Genomic DNA, 15427 nt, shown 5'->3' with positions numbered 1-15427 from the left:
CCTTATCACACCAACTTCAATTTTACATATCCTTAAGATCCTTCAGTATCTTTGTTTTGAACCATAGTCCATTTTTGTCTTATTGTCACCATTCCCTTTATACGCAAGAATATCTTAGAATCTTTTCTCTTATACCCCAAATATTTATACACTGTTCACTGACCTGTTGTTTTCCATTCCTTTGCCGTGACCAAAACTTTTCAAAATACTCAGATCCATCATTTTAGCTAAACCTTACAAATCCTGGTGAGCACTAAATGACATTTGCACAACGATACGACAACATCAGACTTGTGATTCCTTCTTACTAACCCTCCTGAAATTGCAAGAGCTCCCCTGTGTCCTTATTATACCCACCTGTAGTTTTAAACATCCTTCATGCACTCCTTTAGCATTTGTATCGTTAATCCTAACCCATTTTGTATCCTCAATTCTCTTAAATGTCGCCCCGTCCCCCTCACACCATTAGTCTGACTTGCCTTGATAATTACATTCTCAACATTTCCTCTCCAACTTGTTTGACGACTGCCTACACTTCTCACTGCACCAGATAATGGTAAGTTTTCTTTCAGCCACTCCTCTTCTCACCACTTTTAGCATCAAACTACTGTTTTGTCTACTCGGTTCTAATACATAGCCTATCAAACTCTCTTACCCAATTTTGTCTTTCTGAAGCAGGCTTACGAATTTGATTTCAAAACAACATATTTCCAACAAACAGTCATCAATCCAAACATATCCCCATAAGAATCTCTTCATTTTCATTTGTTCTAGAAACTACATATTGTCTATTAGTATTTCTATGATGCTATGTCCCAAACCTTTACTGTATGTCACCTCGCACAACCACCATTTTCTGTTCTCTATATCATTTTGATTATCATTATTTGCTAAGCTACAGCCCTAGTTGGAAAAAGCAGGATGTTATAAGCCCAAGGGCTCTAACAGGGAAAATAGCCCAGTGAGGAAAGGAAATTAACTACAAGAGAAGTTTAAGAATAATGACATTAAAATAAATCTTTCATATATAAACTATAAAACTTACAAATAACAAGAGGATAAAAACTTCAAAATAACCAAAAGAAGAGAAACAAGATAGAATAGTGTGCCGAAGTGTACCCTTAAGCATGAGATCTCCAACCCAAGACAGTGAAAAATCGTGGCCCAGAAGCTATGGCACTACCCAAGACCAGAGAACAAGGGTTTTATTTTGGAGTGTCCTTCTCCTAGAAGAGCTGCTTACCATAGTTAAAGAGTATCTTCTATCCTTACCATGAGGAAAGTACACTGAACAATTACAATGCAGTAGTTAACCTCTTGAGAAAAGAGTAACTGTTTGGTAATTTCACTGTTGTCAAGTGTATGAGGAAAGTGGGAAATGTGTAAAAGAAGAGGCCAAACAATTCTGTGTATGTGTTGGCAAAGATGAAATGAGCCGTAACCAGAGAGAGAGAGAGAGAGAGAGAGAGAGAGAGAGAGAGAGAGAGAGAGAGAGAGAGAGAGATCCATTGTAGTACTGTCTGCCCAGTCAAAGGACCCAATAACTCTCTAGCGGTAGTATCTCAACGGGTGGCTGATGCCTTGGCCAACCTACTACTTAGCGACCCAACAATTTACAAAGAACAACCTCTAAATCTCCCCATTTCATTCAAGACACAGTCAGTTTTCCAGAATTTCTTCCTGTCACACCCAACCTTACTAAACAATCTCTAAACTAACACATTTGTACTGTTTCACATGTATCTAGGGTCTTCAAGTAGCATAGTAGTTTAGCCAATAATAATAATGGGATTTTTAAGTAGTTACAACCGAGTGATTCAGCCACGGAGTTTTTAACCAATTTACAACCTAGATTGCTCCTTATAAAGCAGTCTGTGTAAAGTCCTGAAACGTAAATTTGGTTAATTTCACCGAGTTACTTCTAAAATCGTACTAACGACAATGGTTATCAAGGGTGTCATAAACTACAAAAACTCCAAATATAAAATGGTTATTAAAATTTTATTCATCATCTGTAAAATTTACTAAATGATAAGCAAAAAATTTACTCTAACAAAGAACAATAACAAGGAAACGATAAGAAAAATTAGGTTAATGTCACAAAGAGAATCAGGATTCACATTATACTAATTTCACCATTCTATCTCATCATGGTTCTCTTCCGCAAAATAAATAAATAGTCATGAATATAAACAAGATTAATATATTATGAAACAAATAAGGGAATACATACATACATATATATATATATATATATATATATATATATATATATATATATATATATATATATATATATATATATATATATATAATGTATATATACATATATATATGTATACACACACACACACACACACACACACACACACACACACACACACACACATATATATATATATATATATATATATATATATATATATATATATATATATATATATATTATATGTATATATACATATATATATGTATATATATATATATATACATACACACACACACACACACATATATATATATATATATATATATATATATATATATATATATATATATATATATATATATATATATGAATAGTGTATGCAAGTTCTTGCATTTTTAAAGGTTTTTGAAGTTACCATTTGGATTATTTTCAATGAAGAGAACAATGATTGAAGAGCTAGGGTATGTGCTCCTTCACGTGTATTCATATTTGCTGGCTGAGCATGCTAGCAGTTAGATGATGACAATGATGCATTTTCATAAGTTTCCTTTTAGATTTCTTGATGTGTTGTAAAATGTATTGTTCTGTTCCACGTAATAATCCCTATTTGCTTCATAGTATACACTAAAATTCCAAAATATGTTTAAATAATTTTATTTTTTCATACAAAAGTACAGTTAGTATACTGTTTAACTTTATGAGCTAATACGCTTACCATTTCAACAACTGATAATCTTTGGTGTTTTTATTATTAACTCCGCCAACGAAGTTAGAAGGAGGTTCTGTTTTACCCCTTGTTTGTTTGTTTGTGAGCGTGCTTGTTTGGGAACAGCTTCCTGGTAACAATTTTAATCGTACAGTAATGAAACTTGCAGCTATTAACTGTTATGTAAAAAGCTGGAAATGATTAAATTTTGGAAGGTCAAAATCAAAGGTCAAGGTTGCAGTTAAGCAAAATGCCCAATTCACGTAATCAGCCAGGCCCATAAGTTTGGACATCATTGTCATAAAGACTTCAAACTTGGTTCATATTTGAGTGCATGAAAATCCACGCATATTAATACATGTTAAGGTCGAAGGTCAACGTCGAGTACAAGGTCAAGGTCAAGCAAAAGATCAAATCCTGATCATCAACAATACGGCCACAATTCTAATTCTAAAGTAATGAAACTTGTATGGATTTTAACCTGTTAAGTAAAGAGTTGTTAAGGTCGAAGGTCAGGATTAAGCAAAAGGTCAAAATCTGGTCATCAACCATAACGCCACAATTTTGATCGTAGAATAATGACAGTTGCAGGAATTTTAAACTGTTATGGAGAGAGCTGAAACTGAGTAATTGATTCTGGGAAAGGCACGCTGGTTTCTATAAATAAGCTGCCGTAGCGGAGGTCTGCACTCTCAGAGTGCTTTTCTGGCTATTATTATTATTATTATTATTATTATTATTATTATTATTATTCTCCCAAAATTCATACCAGGAGATTAATGTGCAATAACTTTAATGAATTAAACACTGCGTCAATTGACACATGTAGAATAATTAATACAAAAATGAAAATATTGATGGGGCTCATTTAAGTCGCAGGAAGTAGGTTGGTGGTGGCAGACCTATGACCAAGTCTCCAAGATTCCTGGGTATTGTAAACTCTGTCACAAGCCACCGGGCCTGAAGTAGGAGTTGTACCCTTTATGTTGATGGTAAACTGTTATCATTCTTTTACTTCCCAGGTCAAAGCATGAGGGAGGTTGGACAAAAGCTGGGGGCTTTGAGGTGGGGCAACCTATATCGCAGATGTCACGTAGCAGAAGAATACCGCCTATCTACTACCGGACAGGTGCCATACAAAACTCGCCCTTGGAAATAGAGTAAGGGGATTTGGGCGCGGGAGATAACCAAGTGCCCTCGTCATCGCTGGGCTATCATTACACCCAAATGACACTCCACTAGCTTGCGATCTTAGTAGTAACGTTTGCCTTAAACTTATAACGTGAGACAAGTACTCTGCGTGCTCCTCCCTCTTGCTTGACTTGGATAGAAATTAAGACTGTAATGTTTAGTTAATAAGTTAGATTTGGGGCTTGAGATAAATTGGTATTCTACTAATGGAAGAAGATTAACAGTAAGTCGATTCTCTCATTATGATAAACTGTTTCAGTAAATTTAAAATTTAGCGAGAGATATTTCTTCTGTTATGTAATTCCCAAGATTTAAAGTTCTATTTCACTCGCTTTGAAGAAGATTTCTGCTTATGCTTCTGTGGAAATTAGCTTGGACAATAAATCCTCTTACGGTGTAAAAGTCGTCTAATTCATCGCCTTTCATCATTTATTATTTAATTCTCCACGCCATAGTGTCACTATCAAGTTAAAAACTATTAACTAGCGTTAAAAAATAATCAGGATAATAAATAGAATAAATAAAAAGTTTGCTTTTCCATGTTCCATGGACGACAGAGCTATTCTAAAGTCCATGAAACCTTGACTGCTGCCTGCCAGAGGTTCAGTAGTGTGTAGTGCTCCTCCAAAGAAACTGGACTCAAGGAAATATTAATCATTTAAAGGTTACATCGGAAATGGCGCCATACATAATCACGGTTTTGCAATTTATTTACATCATGTGAGTTATTGCTATTGCGAAATTTTTGAGCGAGGGGCTACATTATGATTTACGGTTTAAAAACTTATTATTTTTATGTGTTTGCTGATATTGACTCTCCCGAATGAAAATTTCTCATAAGCAATCGGTTTAAAGTTAATTTAATCACAATAATATGTTGTATAAATTAAAGCTGCTTACTTATTGGGTTGACAATGGAAAGGAAAAGTAATTTTGTAAATCTTATATACATGTGTAGGCTATATGTATGTGTGGTAAATATACTTTAATTTATAGCTAAATACAGTAGTGCCAGATATGGGGATTTATCCCTAGATTTTGGGATTTTGGGTATCTGATGGGAATATTCTGTACAAATTTTTGTGAAGTAATACGGATGAGTAAACCTTTATATTGTTGCAATTAGTTTGCTTGCACTTACATAAAGTGTAGTCAAGTTCTATATTAGTAAAGCCTAAAGGATCAGAAGAAAATATATTTGTGGAAATGGGGATTATTTGGGTTATTTTGGGGATTTTTTACCATGAGTTTAGGGGATTTTTAGACTACCTTTATCTAGCAACACTGGCTAAATACACGAACCACGTTTTTCGGTTATGTGATACATTCATTTCCGTTAATTTCTAGTGAAACTGGAATTGGCTTTAGAAATGGATGGGTGCTTTCTTCTTTGGTATTTTTCTCTTATGATTAATCATTCATGGGGCCTGAGACAAAACATATTAATCGATTATAAATGTGAATACTATTTCGGAGCGAGTTCATTGTTTATCTTTGGGAGACTAAAGGCGAGTTATTGCCCATGCGTTGGTGGCAATGCCTTGATGAGCTTTCTGTATTTTTGCAATGTTGTATTTTTCAGCTTTTCTGAAGCAATTAAGAACTACCAAATATTGATACACAAGTTCCCGGATGTTATTGTACAACAGCCATTTCTTACTCCACCCCCCCCCCCCCCCCTTCAGTTTCAGCATGACTACCGTTACATGACTTCAAAATTGAAGTAAAATCTCTTTCGAAGTAATATAATTTCATTAATTTCGGCCAATGATATGTTGAAAACGCTATCCTTTCAATATCTATTTATCGTAGCTCATCTGAAAGTAGAAATGTGGTAAAATTGTAGTTTCAACCAAACTCCGATATCCGATATGAACATTTATATTTTCTAGTTTAGTGTGTTTTCAACAATTTTAACCCATATTTCCATTGCAAATAAGCCATTCTTCCGTTATGAACCCAACCTTTCCCGATGGACACAGGTTGGAACCTGGGACTTAGGTGTGCGAAAACAGGTAAAACGTGATTAACACTTTTCAGGGTTTATAAGAAGCCACAGAACCTAACAAACCCACCTAACCTAACCTAGTAGTTCCCATGTAACAGACCTAGGAAGGGGGGAAGCCCTCCGGACCCCTCTTCCCAAGTCGCATGTAATCCTTACATTATGATAAAGTAAATCATAAATAAATTCATACCAGAATTGCACTTGGGACACCTAACACCTTTAGATAGTACTGAATGTTCACGCAGAATCCTTTTTACCACTTCTGTAGTTCCATGGTAATATCCATGACACTGGCTAACAACGTCATAATTTGAAGAGGAGCAACCACTGCATGTCTGCACAATGGGATCCATAAGTAAACTAACAAGCACTGTTTTTAGAAGGACGTTTAAATTCCAAAATCGTAGTTGATTAGAATAATCTTGAACCAAAACAACCAATTAGGGAGCATTTTTACTGTACCTGTACATCATAACCAAAAAGACGATCGGACATTTTTACCCACGATGCATTAACAAAAAACGGAATATCATCGGACATTTTTACCCACGATGCATTAACAAAAAACGGAATATCATCGGGAGAAAATCTAACATGGCAGCAAAAGTAAATCTTTGGGATAACAATTAGGAACAATATTCATCGACAAATATTTTTGGTACTCTTGATTTGTAGAGGATTCGAGTAACTTTTTCGTACGAATGATTTCTAAAATATATAATAATTAAAGAAAGAATAGATATCCGAATTTGGTTGGAAACTAATACCAGAAAAAACAAATCCCAGAAATAATGACCCACTTGATTGGCCTGTGCTGCTCGTCCTAGTACCACTTGCTAGAATAGAAGAGGGTATTATTATAGAACAACACGTAACAAACTCTACTAATAAAGAAATGAGGTATGTATAGAAAAGCTACCATTTTATTCGAAAATGACTTTTATTTCCATTGCAAATAAATAGTTAACAAGATATACCATAATATATCATGCAGTAATGTGGGGCCCCAGTAGTAACCAGTGGTTTTGGGTGGGGAAAATTTACTGGCAAATCAGTAATGGTAAACTTAACCGTTTCTTCTCCACGTATTGTTCTCTGGGATGCATAATAAATCCAAAAAGAATTGCACAAAATATGGTGATTCTCTTCCCCTGAATTTTTTCTTTAACCTTTGTTTACATTTTACAAGTTATACGTATCTGCTCCTGTTTGAGAGTTTGTGCATTGCTTGTTGAGCAATAACGACTTAATACTTCCTGCGCACAAGTTATGCTTCCACTTTCCATCTATCAATGGAATTACTTCTGTATACTCATTTGTAAGTAGCACCACCTCCTTCATTCCCCTATCATATGATTTGTACCATATATGGGCATGAATGTATGCTTGAGTGTGACGTAGGCAGATCTGTGACATACCCCATTTTCTTAGACAACTCCTCAGTTCCTTTAAGGCTGTGTTTCGTGTTGGGTGTGTGTTATGGACCCCAAGGTAACAAATTGTAATGGCTGCCACTATGACTATCTAGATGCTATAGCCAATTTAAACAGTGAGTATCACGGTATTCCTGGTATAGTGAATAATTTTTTAAAAGCTTGTAGTGTTATCACTCTAAGGTTAAAGTGTCCCAGGCATGATTCAGGTAAGGATTTATTTTTGATTTACGATATCACAATGTAAGGATTTGTGTGTTTACTTTTAGTTTTTGCCCTGGGAAGCGGGGTCTGTGGGGCTTGCCCCCATCTGGGTCTGTGGGGCTTGCCCCCATCTGGGTCTGTGGGGCTTGCCCCCATCTGGGTCTGTGGGGCTTGCCCCCATCTGGGTCTGTGGGGCTTGCCCCCATCTAGGTCTGTGGGGCTTGCCCCCATCTAGGTCTGTGGGGCTTGCCCCCATCTAGGTCTGTGACCTGGGAACTACTAGGTTAGGTTGGGTGGGTTTGATAGATTCTATGGCCTTTTACAAATCTCAAAAATGTTAGATAATCACATTTTCTCCTTTTTTGCTCACCCAAAGTCCCAGATTCCCATCTGTGTCCGTCGGGAATGGGGGTGAATAACGGTAGAACTGCTTATTTAGTGGAAATAAGGTCAAATTCGTTGAAAGCACACTAATAACTGTAGGAAATTCTGAATTCCCTATTAAAAATGTTGACCCGTGCAGTTCTTTAATTTTACCCGGAAGAGCAGTGAAATATTTTTTATGTAAGCGAAGCAAGCCATGGCAGACCCAAAAGTCAGTTGAGGAATGTGTTTTAAATTAAAAGTAATAAAGCCTTGTGGTCTGTGTGTAAGAATGCAACATCGTACGTCCTGCGTGATGTGGAATGCAAATAAAAAGACAGCTGCTGCCTTGCAGTCTTTCTCTTTAGCAAAAAGCTAGGCCAACTAACAATAACTGTGGAAACTGCTACCTTGCAGTTGGACTATTCAGTCAAAGGTTACGCCCGTTGCCTATCTCTGTTGTTGGTGACTTCAAGGGCATGAGATTGTAAACTACTCCTGCCAAATTATTAACCATGCCTGATGTTGTTAGAAATGTGGATGTGGCTAAGGCTTACCCTGTAAGTGACATGTGTCAGGATCCTCCTACTCTAGTGATAAATGGATGAGGCATACCGCAAGTTTCATGACTGCAACCAAAGAATCTAATGACAGAATAGAAGATCAGAGCAGGTACTTGGAATGTCGGTGAACTAATGGAAAAATTGGGGAGAAAGTGGATGGGAGAGGAGAGGGATAGATATCCTGTTTGTGCAGAAGACAAGATGAAAAGGGAATCGAACTCGAGTCATGAGAGGGAAGAAATGGAGTTGTCACTATAAGTAATAACTGAAAGCAAAAAAAAAAAAAAAAAAAAAAAAAAAAAAAAAAAAAAAAAAAAAAAAAAAAAAAGAGGTAGAAGTGAAAAGAATAAAAGATAGGTTTTTAATATGCCAATGATTATAGGAGATCATATAGTAAATATAATTTCAGCATATGCATCTCAGATGGGTTACCAAAAACAAGAAAAAATAATTATTTGGACAAGAGTCTGAGGCAGCAATAGCTGCCTCAAATGGTGAAAGAGGAGGAAAAACTAATCATAGGAGCAGACATGAATTGCAGAGTAATGAAGATAAAGGATGAATATGAGGACGTACATGGAATTGAAAAAGGAAAATGGGGAGAGAGTTTTGAAATGGCATGTATGAACCCATGGTACCACAAATTGGATAAGCATCTGATAACCTATGAAAATGGAGGAGTGGAAAGCCAAATAGATTGCATTCTGGTTAGATGAGTTGAACTGTAAACTGATTTTGGGGGCGGGGGAGCATGTATTAAACAACATAGATTTGTAGTGATGGATTTTAAAATGAGAGGTAGAAAACCATAAAGAAAATGGAGATCTAGAACTAAGGTTTGGGACCTTAGGGAAAAGGGTCAGCAATTTATGAGGATTGTAGGAGAGACTAGAAAAGATGAAATTAGTGTGGACAGGGTAACAGTAGAAAATATCTGTGTGGGTATGAAAGAAATATGTGTAAGGGAAACAGAGGGATTAGTGGAAATAACCAGTGGAAAGTGAAGGTGGGACAGAGAAATGCAAGAGTTGGTTAAAATAAAATCAAAGGCATTCAAGGACTGGAAAGTAATGCATGCACAGGGTGCAGCGGAACGGTACAGAGAAAAGGGAAAAATATTCTAGGAGGAATGTACGGTAGGTATAGTTATTGGAAGAGGGGTAGAGTACTTGAATAAAAGGCTAGGAACGGGGGAAGGAGAAAAGGGTATCGAAGATTTCAAACATGAGGAAAAGGCAAAGACAGGATTTGGGGTAATTGGGGGCCATCAAAGATAGAGATGGAAATATATTGCATTTGGATGAAGACATTAAAAGGAGTTGAGAATATTTTGACAAACTATTGAATTTTGAAAATGAGAGGAATTGGGGGAAGCACAAAGGGTGCTGAGGGTAGCAATGTAGATGAAGTGAACTGGTCATTGAGTAAAATGAAACCTGGTAAAGCACCATGTCCATCAGAGTTTCAAATGGAAATGGTCAAGATACTAGGTACAGAGGGGGAGAATAGATGCTAGATTTATTAAGACCAATATGGGAAAAGGAAATAATGCCTAAAGACTTGGAGATGAGTCTTAATGGTATCTATATCTAAGCAGAAAGATGATGTCATGGATTGTGGTAACTACAGGGGAATTAAACTAATAGTGCATAGTTTGAAAGCTTTTGAGAGGATACTAGATGAGAGATTGAGATAGGTTGTAAAGATTGGGAAACAGCAGTATGAATTAATGAGGGAAGGGACTGCGGATACCATCTTTATAGTAATGCTGCTACAGGAAAAGAGGCTAGAGGGAAACCAAAAGATCTATTGTGCTTTTACTGATCTCAGGAAGGCTTATGATACATTACCAAAAGAAATAATGTCATGGTGTTTGAGGAAGAAGTTGGTTAGAATGGCAAAGATGATGTACAAAAGAACAAACACAAAAGTAATAACATCTGTTGGGAGCACAAACCTATTATACTTGAAGAGAAGGATTGTAGAGTGGCACGAGACTTTGGAGCCTGGTGGCTTGAGAATAGATGTGGATAAGACTGAAACTATGGGGAGCAGTAAGGCAGGTAGGGACAGGATAGCTATGCATGTAAGTAGAGGCTAGGTTATAAAACTTGGGGACCACTTTAGAAACTCGGAATTTACTATAACTCAGGAAAGAGGATGTAAGGCCGAAGTTGAGAATAGGATTAAAGCAGGTTGGGGGATGTGGAGGGAGGTAGTTGGAGTGTAATGTGATAAGAAAATGCCAATCGAGCTGAGAGTCAAGAAAATGCCTGTCAAGCTGAAAGTCAAAATCTATAGCACAGTAATAAGACCAGTGTTAATGTATGGATTGGAAACATTGGCTTTAAGACGAAAAGAGAAAGTGAAGCTTGATTGAACGGAGGTAAGAATGATGAGGTGGATTATAAAAATATCACTGCTAAATAGATTAAAAAATGGTGAATTAAGAATAACGGCAGATGTAAAGATTAGAGGTGATGTGTGTCATGACTGAAATTGTGGTCATGTGTTGGAGAGAGAGAGAGAGAGAGAGAGAGAGAGAGAGAGAGAGAGAGAGAGAGAGAGAGAGAGAGAGAGAGAGAGAGAGAGAGAGTGTTCGTGGAAGAGGACACGTTTGAAGAGGACGCATCAAGCAGCTGACCTCTTAAGGTAGGTATGATGGTGGGAAAGAAGATATAAATTAAAAGTAATTATGATACTTTAATAGTGACCCACGGGCAGCGGCAGATTTGGGGGGGGGGGGGTGAGTAGGCCATGGCCTAGGGCCCCGCGCCTGTGAGGCCCCGCGAAATTTGATTCATAATTCGGCGTGGGCACTTTATAATCAATGGAAAAAAATTTCTCCACGCTTGTGTCAATGAATTTCTGCGAAATAACATCTACACAGGCAATTACAACATTTGCAATTTGGCAATTAGGCACTTGCAATTTGGCAATTCGCAGTATTTGAGCTGTGCAATGAATGTGGCGTTTAGTATGCATGAAAGTGAGTTATATTCACTTCATCGGTTCAATGACTTTGAATTTCATACAGTTTGCTTGCAAGCAAAGACAAAGTCCGGAACTAGAAATGTATAAGATAATTCACAGACATGACATGGTTGAAACATTTGCTGTTGAAATTGTATTACGACTCTATCTCTGCATGTTTGTCACAAACTGCACTGGGGAGCCATCATTCTCCAAGCTGAAACTACTAAAGAATTATCTAAGAAACACCATGGGGCAGAACCGCTTATCTTCACTCACCCTGTTGAGCATTGAGCATGAAAAATTAAGGGTGCTTGATTTTACTGATGTCATCAAACAGTTTGCAAGTAAGAAGGCTCGAAAAAAATCATTTTTTTAATGAGAAATAGTTGAGTGTACTGTGCAAATTGCATGCAATAAACAAAACCCACTCATTTTGCCATTTTGCCACTCACTTCAGTCAAACGGTATTCTCTTTTGTTTATGGTGTATTATTGAAGTTATTATTTTTCAATGGTGCATCAGTATAGTTGGGGATCTCCTTAGTTAATGGTGTATTATTATAGTAATTTTTTTTGTTATGCTTCAAAAAAGCAAATGTGTAATGTTCAACTGTGAAATGGTCACTTGGATAATTATCAATAAATTGAATATTGTTTAAAAAGAAAATTTATTTCAACGCTTATCTCTTTAGTTAATGGTATATTATTATAGTTATTTTTCATTGTTGAGCTTCAAAAAATCATATGGGTAATGTTCAACTGTGAAATGGTAATTTGGTTAAATTTCAATAAATTTAATATTGTTTAAAAAGCTAATTTATTCTAACGCTTCGCTAGTACACTGATTTGAGGGCCCGGTAAGGTCACCGGGCCTAGGGCCCCGCACAACCTAAATCCGCCACTGCCCACGGGGATGGCCTGTGCAGTACGTACATGTACCGCTTCCTTGAACAGAGGAGCAGTGAAATTTACTTTGCGAGCAAAGCGAGCCACAGTGGAACAAAAATCATCTGAGGGATGTGATATGAATTCTTGGTAGTTATAATACTTTATGCCCGCTGTTGTGATGCGCCCTGTGGTCATTGAGACCACAATAATTAGAATAGTACCAACATTTCCCTGAATGTCATAAGAGGCGACTAAAGGGGACAGGACGATGGGATCAGGTACTACCTTCCCTGTATATTTATTTCCTAAGAGATAAAAAAAAGAGGAGTTGGGGAATAGTGACTGCTCCCTTCACTCTAGTTTTTGCGTGTCTGAGTATGTGTGGACGTAGTACAATAGAGAGTAAAATATGAGGTATGGGGAGTATGTTTTGGAATAGAAGGATGGGTGTATTGGCCTTGTGTGAGACACAGATATAAGGGAAGGGTGAAGTTATGTTTGGTGAAGTGACTGGTAGTGTGTCTTGGATTGAAAGGGGAACATCGAGAGGGTGAGGCTGATGAATGGGTGATGGGTTAGTAGTAGAGTGGAAGGAGGTATCATGTAGGTTAAAGTAGGCAAGGGTTAAGTTGGGTAGGGAATGTTGGGCTTTCGTTAGTGCGTATGGACCAGGTTTTGAGATATGAAGAAAAGTGGATTGAATTCTGGAATGAATTAACAAAGTATTAGAAAGACTGAGTAGAAGGAATTATGTAGTTGTGATGGGTAACATAAATGCCATAGTGGGTGCTGGTAAATGCCACAGTGGGTATTGGAGGGGAAGGTGTAATTGGGGAGTATGGCATACCCAGTGAAAAATGAGTAGAGAAAGAGTGGTAGATGTGTGTTGAACAAGAATTGGTGATAAGTTGTATATTTTTTTTAAAGAAAGATAATAACAAGCATGGGTAAGAGTGGTAATTGGGAGAGTGATAAAAGGAGTATTGAAGGATTATGATGATAACAAGGAGGATGTTTAGAAGTTTGAGAGATGTGCTCGTGTTTAGGGGTATGGCTAACGGTATGTCTGATAATTTTTGGTTGAAGGAAAATTAGCTATAACAAATGAGTGAGGAAATAGTGGGGGGATGTAAAAGGGAAGTGGTGAGGGTTGAAAAGCTGAAAAGAAATCAGAGGTAAAAAGTGAATATCAAGAAAGGTTTGATGTGGCATATGACAGGGTGAAGGTGAGAAAAACTGGTAATCTAGAGGCAGAGTGAAAGTTAGTCAAAGAAAATTTTGTTGATTGCAAGTGGTTTGTAGCAAGAGAATTGTTGGAGGCAGCATGAGGAAGGGTAGTGAATAGTGTAATGAAGGAGTGAAGATGAAAGTGGAAGAGAAAAAGAGGACACTTGAAAAATGGCTGCAGAGTAACAGTGCCGAGAAGCAGGAAAGATATACAGAGAAAAATGTAGAAGTAAATCGTAAGGTAGCTAAGGCCGCAGAGAGGGCGGCTGACTGGAGGTAGGATCAAGGATTGGGTCGTTCGTATGAAGAGAATAAGTAGTAGTTTTGGAAAGCAGTACAGAGAATAAGGAAGGGTGGATCGAGAACTGAGGAGACCGTGAAAGATGAAAATAGAAGGTTGTTAAAAGGAGAAAAGGCAAAGAAAATGTGAGCTGAATATTTTGAAAGGTTGCTGAATGTTGGGGTTAATAGGGAGGTAGATAAAATTGCTGTTGCAGGTGTTGAGGTGCCATTGATGGGGTATGAGAATGAAAAAAAAGATTATAAGAGAGCCCTAGATGAAACAAGAGCAGAAAAAGTACCTGGTATAGACTTGAATGGTTGGTGAAATTGTTTAATGTATGTTTTTTGTTTTCAATAGTACCAGTGAACTGGGTGTGTGCGTGCATTATTCCACTATACAAAAATAATGGAAATGTACTTGAGTATTGTAAATCCAGGGGTATTAGTTTGAGTTTAATGGAAAAAGTGTATGTTATTGCTAATTAATAGGATTAAGGATAAAACAGAGGATGGCATCTTAGAAGTACAAGGTGGTTTTAGAAGAGATAGGGGATGTATAGATCAGATTTTTAGTTAGACAGAGATAAGAGAAATATTTAGCTAACGGCAAGCTGGTGTATGTTGCATTTATAGATCTGGAGAAAGTTTGTGATATTTGATAGGGAGGTAATGTGGAATGTGATGAGGTTACATGAAATTAGTGGAAGGTTGTTGCAGGCAGTGAAGTTTCTACAAAGTCAGTAAATAATGTGTCAGGGTAAGAAATTTAGTGGGTGAGTGGTTTCCAGTGAGAGTGGTTCTGAGACAAGGATGTATGATGTCGCCATAGTTGTTCAATTTATTTGCTAATGGAATTAAGAGCAGTGAATGTTCGAGTGCTTGGTTGAGGATTAAAACTGATAGACGAGAGTGATCATGAGTGAGAGGTGAATCGGTTGTCGTTTGTGGATGATACTGTATTGGTTGCAGATTCAGAAGAGAAGCCGAGTTGTTTAGTGACAAAGGTTAGAAGGGTGTGTGAGAGAAGGAAATTGAGAGTTAATGTGGGTAAGAGTAAGGTTATGAGATGCATGAGAAGGGAGGATGGTGTTAGGTTGAATGTCATGTTGAATTTTGTTACATGACAAATGGAGAGGAAGCAGATGCAAATCAGAGTGAATGAAGAATGTAAAGTATTGGGGGCAGTGAGGGGAATGGTTAAGAATACAGGGTTAGGAATTAAGGTAAAGAGAGTTCTGTATGAGAAATTGATTGTACCAACCGTGATGTTTGGACCAGAGTTGTGGTGAATGAAAGTGATGGACAGGCAGAAATTGAATGCGTTCTAGATGAAGTGTCTCAGGAATATGGCTGGTGTATCCCGATTAAATAGGGTTAG

General features: G+C 37.2%; 1 protein-coding gene across 1 annotated transcript in view; it reads left to right on the top strand.

The window, feature by feature from the left end:
• The first annotated feature begins 4686 nt into the window (after positions 1–4686).
• Positions 4687–15427, top strand: part of LOC137645363 (uncharacterized) — a 25723-nt gene continuing 14982 nt past the window's right edge. Inside the window, exon 1 of the mRNA XM_068378173.1 lies at positions 4687–4826. Within this exon, the coding sequence (XP_068234274.1) occupies positions 4783–4826 (44 nt within the window). The 5' untranslated portion in view covers positions 4687–4782. The remainder of the gene's footprint in view (positions 4827–15427) is intronic.

Source organism: Palaemon carinicauda, chromosome 8 (assembly GCF_036898095.1).
Source record: "Palaemon carinicauda isolate YSFRI2023 chromosome 8, ASM3689809v2, whole genome shotgun sequence".
In the NCBI taxonomy this organism is placed as follows: domain Eukaryota; kingdom Metazoa; phylum Arthropoda; class Malacostraca; order Decapoda; family Palaemonidae; genus Palaemon; species Palaemon carinicauda.
The sequence above is the reverse complement of the archived record's forward strand: the minus strand, read 5'-3'. Positions and strand labels throughout refer to the sequence as shown.